General features: G+C 37.6%; 1 protein-coding gene across 1 annotated transcript; it reads left to right on the forward strand.

Annotated features, from left to right (window-relative positions):
- Positions 1-1,870: 1,870 nt before the first annotated feature.
- Positions 1,871-9,571, forward strand: LOC130562666 (sodium- and chloride-dependent GABA transporter 2-like). The gene is made up of 15 exons (XM_057347822.1): positions 1,871-1,973; positions 2,088-2,325; positions 2,896-3,030; positions 3,890-4,030; positions 4,118-4,202; positions 4,896-5,028; positions 5,170-5,304; positions 5,414-5,517; positions 6,267-6,391; positions 6,492-6,604; positions 8,015-8,152; positions 8,433-8,535; positions 8,683-8,783; positions 8,930-9,100; positions 9,288-9,571. The coding sequence occupies exons 2-15, from the start codon at positions 2,187-2,189 to the stop codon at positions 9,408-9,410; spliced, it is 1,746 nt and encodes a 581-aa protein (XP_057203805.1). The 5' UTR covers positions 1,871-1,973; positions 2,088-2,186; the 3' UTR covers positions 9,411-9,571.
- The last annotated feature ends 1,662 nt before the right edge of the window (positions 9,572-11,233 follow it).

The following is an 11,233-nucleotide window of genomic DNA, read 5'->3' on the forward strand; positions in this document are numbered from 1 at the left end:
GGCCTGCTACAGTGCCTCCGATTAACAACTTTGAAGGCGATTTTCTCAATATTTTGATTTTTTTGCACCCTCAGATTCCAGAGTTTTAAACTGTCGTATCTCCACCTCATATCGTCCTATCCTAACAACTCATACATCAATAGAAAGCTTAATTATTCAGCTTTCAGGTGATGTAAAAATCTCAATTTTGAAAAATTGACCCATAAGACTGGTTTTGTTGTCCAGGGTCACATATAGTAAAGCCTTTAGTGCATATCTTGATGTAACATGTATACATTTTGTCCAACATTGGCCGGCCAACCAACAAAGGACTACAGAGGGTTTCAAAGCAACAACATAAACAAAGGTTATTGCGCATGCACGCTTTTGTGGCCCAAACTTGACTTTTAGTACACATCAACAAACAATAGAGTGCCTGTAGATTAAACTGAAACTGATAAGAACCATTACTTGACTAAACTTGCCTCTCCAATATTTTGAATTTAGACTGCAATACCAAGCTCACCCGCTAGATGTCAGTGTCCAATATGTTTTCTTTAAATGCAAAAATTTACAGACCCATTCAACAAATCGTTGATTTAATCAAATGAACATACAACAAAATTCAACTAATTGTTTATTTAGTACAATTATTATACAATAAAATAATAATAGAAATCAATTTTAATATAACTAAATTCAACCTGGTCTCATAGGATATATGTAACTCTGTACACTTTTTGCAGCGCCACAAAATATGTACCATCAGGTACATATTGCTACAGTTTTGAGTAACAAAAGTCCACTGGGGTTGCTAATGGTCCACTGGAGAATGCGTGTCAGTGTCACGATTTGCCTCTGTATCATAGCAACTGCCAGTGGATAGGCTATAAATGCTAATTACTCGCCATTACTGATGATACTGCTGTTAAAGGGTATGTTATTGTTTTAACAAGGCTCAGATGTCAAAGCTGTTACTGTAGGCCTATATGGCAAACATATTAAAATGGATATGGGTAATGGAGGGCCTTAGTTGGACGATGGTAAAAATATGTTTTAGGTTAAATCATTGATCAAACTGATGTTGTCAAACCTGTCCTATCTGAATTGGTTGTGTCAGATGAGGGAGATCTACAAAATGTGCAATACTTGGGTCCTCCAGGACATGTTTGAAAACCCTGTAGATAGCAGTTGTTCTCACATGTTTGTGTGGGAGTGCTAACAGTGTGTGCTTTGAGCAATGATAGAACACAAAATATCACGGTATGAACTCACTTATAAATTCAGGCAAAATTAGGTACTGTACATATCTTATAATACCAGAGGAAGATGGGCTCTCGCACCTCAGTGTGTGCGTGCGTGCATGTGTGTCAAAGTGTTTTCTTAACAAAAATTGTAAGATTTATTTATAAACTCTTTTATCCAAATTGACTTTTATCAACAAATCTGAAAAGTTGTGTGGTTGTTACGAGCATTAAAATTGCCCTAATTTTATTATTCAAATACAAAGTTACTTTTCGGTTAAATGTTAAAACTGCAGGGAAGCGGCAATTCAATAATTAAATACTGAAGACCGAAGGCAGTAGGTTTTAGGTTGTTTTATTCACACTATGTACTTTAAACTATCACAATGATTTATATGAGCTTCAGACCACCACAATGACTAATTTGTTTTCTGTAAATCATGTACTTCATACTTTGTCATTTAGGTGTGGAGTGTAGTGTCGTGGAATTTTTATTTTAAGGTAAGAATACAATAAATGCTTGAAGAAAACATGTATTTTGGTATTTTATTCTTACAAGAAGGTCAAGGCCACATACAGAAAGCTCTGTAGTGAGAAGATACAGAAATGTTACACACTCATTTATAGTCACTACTCCCCCTCAAACTGTCTTCCCTGCAAAAAAAGCTGCTATTCACCTCACCAGGACATCTCAGAAATCAAAAGATTACGATAGGATTAGGTATAAAGTATTACACAAGAGGAGAGCAGGTTGGTTTTGAACAGGTTGATTATTATCGATAGATGAAATAATTATGCAAATTCAGTTCTTTATTACACTCTGATTTGGAATATTTGGGATTATCCAATCTTTTTCCATTACAGCAGCTTGACGTATTTAGAAACATTTTCTGCTTCATTACATTCACTGCTGCGGAATCAACGCTCTGGACTACAGGACCTGACAGAACTGCTGGAAAAGTTATGGGCAAAGAAGAAGGACGGATCGAGGAGAGAGGGTACTGGGGAAGTAAAACAGAGTTTCTTCTGGCTGTTGCAGGAATTGTAATTGGTCTGGGTAACGTGTGGAGGTTTCCATACCTCTGCTACAAGAATGGAGGAGGTAGGAGATCATATCCTCATATTTTATTCTATCTTATATTATGTCTAGCCCTCCTATTATCTTAGACCCCACAGCTACTTTTGACATCTCAGAAAATATAATAATCTGATTCTATTTTTAAACCTCGATTCTTTCTGACTTTGTAGAGTTTATTAGAATAATTCATAAACATGCACATTTTGTGCATTTAGAGTTTTCAAAATCCCTATACACACTTTGCCCCAGTTGGTGATGTCTGGGGTAAATAGATGAATACTCTTTTGACTGGTAAAACTGAAATGTATTTCTTGAAATATCCAGTAAACTTTTACATCAGACTTTTTTTCAGTGTAAATGGAGCAATTCAATATAGGCTAAAACATATAGAAAACATGGTATCATGTTTTATCCAAATGTTTTATTAATGTTAGGATAAGTAAAGTGTGTGAAAATAAAAACAAATAACATTTTTAGTTTGAGTAACGTATTATAGATTAACATACTATATTTCGGGTCAAATATGACCCCACTTGTTGATATTTCAGGATAATAGGAGGGCTAGAATGATGTATTATTTCACTGTATTTTCAGGTGCATTCCTGATTCCATACCTGGTGTTTGTGGTTACCTGTGGGGTTCCTCTGTTCCTGCTAGAGACGGCAATGGGACAGTACACACGAGAAGGTGCCATTACATGTTGGCATCGCCTCTGTCCACTGGCTGAAGGTAGAAGTTTGAATTAATTATTTATAGTTTTATTTTTTAAGATTTTAGATCATTAGAGAGATCACTGTTCTGGTAAATGTATCAGTAAAATAAATTGCACATTAACCAAAATGTGTCACAACTGTTACATGCTGACATGGTTGAATCTTAAAGATCATGTGACTAATTACTCTGAGACCTCAAGAAAACGATGTCCTGACAACAGGTAGCAAAAATATGTGTATTAGGAGGATATAGTCTGCATACTTTAGAAAGAAGCAGAATAAAAAACACATTTCTCGAATGACAGCTATTTTAGAGACACTAATTCATGCAGAGTATAATAATGTCTTGCAAAATAGCATATATTTAAGGTTGGCGGAATGAAACTGTTCTGGGCAAACTCTCCGCCCGTCCATGCAGCCTTGCATGGACAGAGCGGGAGCGCAGCAATACATGTCCCCCCACCTGGGGAACCAGAACAGTTCATGATGCGTAACAGGATTAAATTAAAATGATCCGACAGACACAGGCAGATAAGGAGGAGATGGGGATGGAGGTGGGTTTTGAGTGCAACACAATTAAGCAGCTGATAAGGAGCAAAGAAAGGCAATTTAAATAGGACGCAGTCTAGTGTGTGTTGTATGACTATTGGTTAACATTGATTAGCTGGACCTGATGTGATCAGCTGATGCAAGCTAGACTCACGTGACCTGCCAGAACTAAAGCTACACTTGATTTTGTTAGTTCTTAATAAAGATTCTGTAATCAGAGTTAAACTGAAAACAGCAGCAATGCATTTGTCATGAGTCAATGAGTGTTGATCAATCACTTTTGTTTGATTTTTTCTATGGTTAATATGTGTGTTTTCTTCTGTCAGGTATTGGCTATGCAGGACAGCTGTTAGTGTTGTATAGTTGCATGTATTACATCATCATTCTGGCTTGGGCGCTTTTCTACCTCTTCTTCTCCTTCAGCTCTCAACTTCCGTGGGCCAGCTGTGACAACGCCTGGAACACAGGTAATAAGTGAAATAAACAAAAAAATCAAATGAAAAATCATAATCATCATCATCTGCTAACGTAACTCTGTTTTATCCTTGTGTTAGATAACTGTGTAAATCTTGCTGCAAAGAATCTAATCAACCGCACAGCAAGAATGAATTCAACCTCTTCAACTACTGAGTTCTGGGAGTAAAAAAACACGTTTGTTTGTTTGTTTGTTTGTTTGTTTGTTTGTTTGTTTGTTTGTTTGTTTGTTTGTTTGTTTGTAGACTTTCCATTGACATCTGCTGTCTAAATACTGAAGTATTTTCTGTCCATTAACCCTACCTGCATGTAAACCTCTTATAAAGTTTAATAAAAATAATATTTTTCTTTACTGACCAACCAACCAGAGTATGGATGAGTAGCAAGTCAAAAGCAAAATTTTAGAATAAAAGTAATATTTTGTAAAAGAGAAAGTTCTTAGTTTTTATAACTTCCTATTTTGTTGTACTGACATTTGGCTTACATGTCAAAAGATCAATGAAAATGAGAACTCCTTTAACAAATCACACCCTTTACACACACATACATGTAAACAAGGTTAAGCTCTGTAAAGAAAGTGAAAGTGACCTATTTGTCAGGTACGGTGACCCGTACCCGAAATGTGAGCTCTGCATTTAACCCATCCAGAGAGTAGTGAACACACACACAGCAAGTCGTGAACACACATACACCCAGAGCAGTGGGCAGCTATCACTGCAGCGCCCGGGGGTCAAGTAGGGGTAAGGTGCCTTGCTCAAGGCAACATTCAGGTCACGAGTCCGACTCTCTAACCATTAGGCCACAACTGCCATGACTGCCTGTATATCACATAACTGTGTATCTTACCACACTGTACAGGCGTAGAGTTCTGCTTCTCTCTGGAGGTATTGAGCAGATGGGTAACATCAACTGGGAAATTCTACTGTGTCTCATTGCAATGTGGATTGTATGTTATTTTTGCGCCTGGAAAGGTGTCAAATCTACAGGCAAGGTGTGTAAAAATATAACTGGAGAATATTGTCTCTTTCAGAGTTTGTACATTTTAGGGTTTGATAAAAATAGTTGTCTTCTACATGGACATCTTTATACAGTAAATAATATAATATAGAAGTCTGATTATGATTGTCTGTAGGTGGTGTATTTCACAGCCACATTTCCCTATGTGATGTTACTGGTGTTGCTGATTCGTGGGTTGACTCTTCCTGGGGCCCTACAGGGGATCATGTTTTACCTGTACCCTGAACCATCCCGTCTCGCTGACCCACAGGTACCCACAGGCAAATGACTCCATGAGACTTTAAAACCACGCATAAAGACCAAATTAATGTATTTTGGGTCCCTTCCTGAGTTATTATTCCCATGTGTTGTGTGTTCAGGTTTGGATGGAGGCAGGATCTCAGATCTTTTTTTCTTATGGTTTGTGTACAGCTTGTCTTACTGTACTAGGCAGCTACAATAAATACACCAACAACTGTTACAGGTTAGTATTGCTACTAATGAAACAAGTGAAAGAGCTAACAACTGAAGTAACAAACAATGGACAAAAGACAATATATTATTATATTAATAAAGGTGCTCCATGATGCCATAAAAGAAAAAAAAAGTCGAAATGTTTCTGTTTCACAAAAGCTGCTTTGTGGTGAAAAAGGGTTCTTCAGATTATAAAACGGTAAGAAAGAGATGGTCCTTTAAAGATTCTTTGACTGAATGGTTCTTTGTGGAACCAAAAATGGTTATTCTATGACATCACTTTGAAGAACCTTTTAAGCACCTTTATTTTTAAGAGTGCAGTACTTGATTTGAGTCCTACCTCACAGATAAATTCCTTGGGTTCAGTTGAAGGGTACTCAGTGGGGTACCTCAGGGTTTTATGTTTGGCCCTATTTTCTTGCCGGTATACATATCATTGTAGGAAATGTAACTGTACATATCATTGTAACTCTAAATTTAAATTAAATCCACAGTATCTTTATGATGAATCTTTTGAGTTTTGTGAATGAACACATTCTTGACTTTTGAATTTTGGATAAAATATTTTGTTAAATTAATAAATGTAAATAATCTGCGCACAGGCAGAAGATGCCAGATAGTACTTGTCTTTGTGTGTGTGTCTAAACTATATTTTGGGGGAAATAGGTGTATAGAAGTCTGTGGAATGACCCCTTTTAGTTAAGAAAGTAAACATGTATGTGTGTCTTTATATACAGTAACCCATGTTTTCACTTTTAGGGACTGCTTATGGCTTTGTCTTCTGAATAGTGGTACCAGTTTAGTGGCTGGTTTTGCTGTGTTCTCGGTCCTGGGCTTCATGGCCCATGAACAGGGCGCCCCCATTGAGGAGGTGGCAGAATCAGGTACTGCAACAAAACAGGAAGAGTCGGGTTATGGGATTTACTAACTAAAGCAATGATTTAGAATGCTAACTACTGAACCTCATATATCTTTCTGTTTCAGGTCCTGGTCTAGCATTCATAGCTTATCCACAGGCAGTTGCTATGATGCCTCTTCCTCAGTTGTGGGCTGTGTGTTTCTTCATAATGATTATTTTGCTGGGTCTAGACACACAGGTGAGTTTAATCTCACATATATATGTACTGTACATACATGGGCCTTAGCCAATGAAAACAGCAAAAGGTCCCAGACCTTCAGAGATTAGAGGAAATGTGGTTTTAGTGAATTTTTATAAATTTACAGTAGGAAATTCACAAAATATCTTCATGGAACATGATCTTTAATATCCTAAAGATTTTTGGAATAAAACCATACATACCGTGCATGTTTGTATCTCCTCTTTGCCCCGCCTCTCTGAAACGCGCAGATTTTTAACAAAGCTCATCGCTCTGAAAAGCGAGGTGTGCTATGATTGGCCAGTGCGTAGTGATTGGTGGAATACTGCAAGCGTGTGAGGGAAATGTAACGTCTCTTACCATATTTGGAACATCAGGTTCCAAAGCAATTGTACTGACAGGTACGCCCACCTTACTTACGTATTTGGGCGGTCTTAGTCAAATCATACCACGAACTGACGTAGATTTGTGGGGTTGTGGTTACACAAGGCGTTTCAGGCAGGTCTGGGTGAGCATTCGCTTTTAGATAGAATGCATCTTTTTTAACTTAAATTTTTGCAATTTTAAGTGTCTAATACATGTATGGGCAACTTATAACACACCAAAGACACAAAAAAACACGTGTTCGCGCCATATGACCCCTTTAAGGCTGGTTTTGTGATCCAAGGTCACATTTACAGTATACAGGCTATTGTACAGGATTTCACAAAACCTTTGTGCAATTGTGGTGAGCGGAATACTTTTAATGCACTAATCTTGAATTTTGATTCGCCTCAGGCACATATTCAGGAAGGTCAGAATTTAACACCAACAGCAGCAATACTTGTATCCAAAATGCCTTGTCAACAGTTCAGGCTGCTAGTGCAAAAATGATGTGGAAATGTTTTCTTCTAACACTTTGGTCTGTTTAATATCGATTAATCATTGCCTAAATGCCACAGCCTATGAGAGTTGTTGCTGACTATATGCATCTATTCATGGCTGTATTATTTAACTATACAGCAAAATCGCCAGTGTTAAAAAGGGTCAAATTAACTCTCACAGTGTTTATATAATCCACACTTTGAGAGTGTGGATTATATATACACTGTGAGTGTTAATTTGACTTTTTTTAACACTGGCGATTTTACTGTGACCTTTTAGGCTATTTTCAGCATTATGCGCCATCATTAGTATACAGTTTCAAACAAAGCACGTAGTGCTTTCTTTACTTATTTGAAAAGAATTTGAAAGCAAAACACAAAACTACTGCTTGAGAAAATAAAACCTTACAGTAACCGTTACCTACTGATAGAGCGATAATTTCCAATATATCATTGTTAATTTAAAAATACAAGAAATGAGCCTCATTGGGGTATAAGAGCACTATGGTGTCACAGTTCTAATACACTGTACTGGGTTTTACTGCAGTTTGTTGCAATGGAGGTTTTTATGACATCAGTGACTGACCAGTTCCCCATGGTGTTGCGCAAAGCTGGACGTCGAGAAATGTTTCTCCTTTTCTTCTGTCTTGGTTGCTTTGTAAGCCAACTTATCATGGTCACAGAGGTAAGAATGTGTGTGTGTGTGTGTGTGTGTGTGTGTGTGCGTATGTGTGAGAAATGAAATGACCAAATAAAAAAATCACCTAAAAATGTATATTCTCTTATAATTGATGATTGCATATGACCGCCTTTCTTCAGTTGAATAAAAAATTAATAATATACAATAGTCCTATGGTTATCATACAACTTCAGGGTGAATAATTATGACAGAATTTTCACTTTATCTCAAAGTATGCCTTCAAGCAGCACAAATCCTAATTGTAATGTTGTATTGTGATCTGCAGGGGGGGGTGTATGTATTCCAGTTGTTTGACTACTTTGGTTACAGTGGAGCAAGTCTTCTTTTCATCGCTGTGTTTGAGTCTCTGGCCATGGGTTGGGTCTTTGGTGAGTTACAACAAGCAATAGAAAAAATGATTTTCCATTCACTCATGAGTCTGAGACATTCAAACTGACCAATAGTGTGTACAAGGCAAATGTTATCTTTAAATAAAACAAACAAACAAAAAGAAAACAAAAATTCTCATACCACAGGTGCTGAGAGAATGTTTGACATCATTGAAGACATGACAAAGACACGACCCAACTACATATTCAAACTGTGCTGGAAATACCTGACTCCTCTTGTGTCTCTGGTGTGTGTATATCTCTAGGTTTTTTTTATTTGTTAGGGTTTCACATAGGATTAATGTTGGTCAAAAATTCAACCAATATCTATTATTTACCTGCCCTGGGTTTTCTTTCACACATTGTCAGAATTTATTTTATTCTTCTATTTCAGGTGTCTCTTGTCTGCTCTCTGGTGCAGTACAAGCCCCTGACATTTAACCGCTGGTATGTGTACCCAGACTGGGCGTATGCGTTAGGCTGGTTACTGGCCCTGTCCTCCATTCTGCTGGTGCCTGGATGGGCACTGGTTCGCCTGTTGGCTGGAAAAGGGAGCCTGCGAAAGGTGAGAATAAAAACATGTCCTTCCCTTTTGCTTATATAAGTGTACATCATCGAGGTAGAATTGTGTTGAATTACTGTTATGGCATGGCTAAATCACATGACTAATGAAGTAAATCAACTTAAAATGTGTTTAGAGCTGAGTTCTATAAAACTCTTACAAGGTTAATATTTTTGCTCTGTGTTGACAGCGTTGGCATCTCCTGTGTAATCCAGATACAAACCTCCCTCTCACCTGTAAGCAACGGACCAAAATAGAGGAAACATCTTGTACTGCAGAGATGAAAGTCTTAGTCAGCACTGAGGAAAACTAACACAAGAAGTATAAAAGACTTGAAAGACAAAAACAATGAAAGACAATGTAAGCACAATAAATAATTGCTATTAATAAATGCTCTTAATAAATAATGTCCTTGTCGTCATTAAGCCTTGCGTCAATATAAACATTTCAGAGAGATCTAGTGAGACCCATTGTGAGAACTAGAGCCTCGATCTAAAGAAATGTATAGTTATATTTGAAATATCACTAGAGTGCACCTTGGCAATACCAAACATCTAATATTTTCACATTTTTACAATACAAATTTCCCAGCAGAAATTCAATCAAATGTTGTAGAAAGTGAAATAAAACTTAACCCAAAAATTGATCAGTCAATCCACAACACGCACAGGATTGTGGGACGTTGAAGGCAGTGCAGGGTACATCTGTGTGTAGTGCCTTGTAAAAATCGATCAGATGAAGATACGTGAGGAGACAGGAAGGGAAGCAAACGTTGGATTGCGATGTGCCTTGATGCCTTGGAATGCAGCCGTTATCTGCCCTCCGGTGATACTCCAAGAGTGGACAAACTGTTGCTAACCTGAACTATCTGTCAGAACGATTGGTCCATTTTTGGTTCCACAAAGAACTATTTGTGAAACAGAAAGGTTGTTCGAATGTTAAAGGTTCTTCATGGAACCATTTAGACAAAAACAACATTCTTCTAAGTAATAGTAAAGGACATTTATTTTTAGCCACTCCGATCCGGTGATCACAGATATCAGACAACCCACTTCAAGAATCTATGAAAGTAACCTGCCATTTTATGTTTCAACCAGAGATGGTGATAGAGAGGCATAAGTTATTGATTGTGGCGCTGCATTAAATGTTCAGAAGAACTTTAAATGAAGTGTTTATTAGGCGAGACCGGGGTCAATTGTAACACTCGATTCCTCCCATCAGAAACAAGCTACAGTGATGACACATAATCTGCACATGCGCTGTAGGATTCTCTGCGTGCCTGCGATCTTTATACCTCAGCAGAAGTTTTCACCGAAACACAGATTTTCATGTATGAAAGTAAATTTTTGATTGTAAAGTATTTTCTTCTGCTGTCTAAAGTTTAGATGACTGCAAGAGATAAAATATATGTTATTTTAATTTCGGTTATTGATCAAAATTAACATGAACAATCTATGGTAATATAGGAGCATACACAATTTAATCATGGCTGCAACATCAGGGGCAACATTGTGTTACAATGGCCCCCAAGCCACATGGTCCAATGTAAGCACCTTGTTTGTTTGTGTTGACACACTTAGAATTAGAATTTGCTTTTGCATATGATGCCAGACATCTAAAAGAAGTTCTGTCATGACAACTCTCGGAGGGTTTAGCATGATAGTGTACATGACATATAAATGTATTTGGTCTTGGCGGAATAGATCTGCTACGCTGCTGCTGATGCGGTGGAGCAAGTACAGAGACTTGCTACTGCCAAGACATCCACAACATGCTGCTGTCTGCATGTAAGGAATGCTGCTGCTGCACATATAACATATATGAATAACCAACATATAGCGTACATGATCATCTTGTAGCACAGGTGGAGCGGGGCAAGGAGGAGGGTTTCTGAAGCATGCTGCACTGCTACGACAATCACTAGCCAAGATTTAAATGTTGAGCAGCAAACTCATTGGCTTATTAGTTATTATGTCAGATTGGGTTAGACTATAGGACTGCGCCGTCTAGTTTCATGGCAGAACTGTCATTCACATTTATGCATTTGGCAGACGCTTTTATCCAAAGTGACTTACATTGCATTGTATTATACATTTGTTTATATGTGCAATCCCTCGGATCGAACCTTGACCTTGG

The sequence above is a fragment of the Triplophysa rosa genome, linkage group LG12 (assembly GCF_024868665.1).
Source record: "Triplophysa rosa linkage group LG12, Trosa_1v2, whole genome shotgun sequence".
Classification (NCBI taxonomy): domain Eukaryota; kingdom Metazoa; phylum Chordata; class Actinopteri; order Cypriniformes; family Nemacheilidae; genus Triplophysa; species Triplophysa rosa.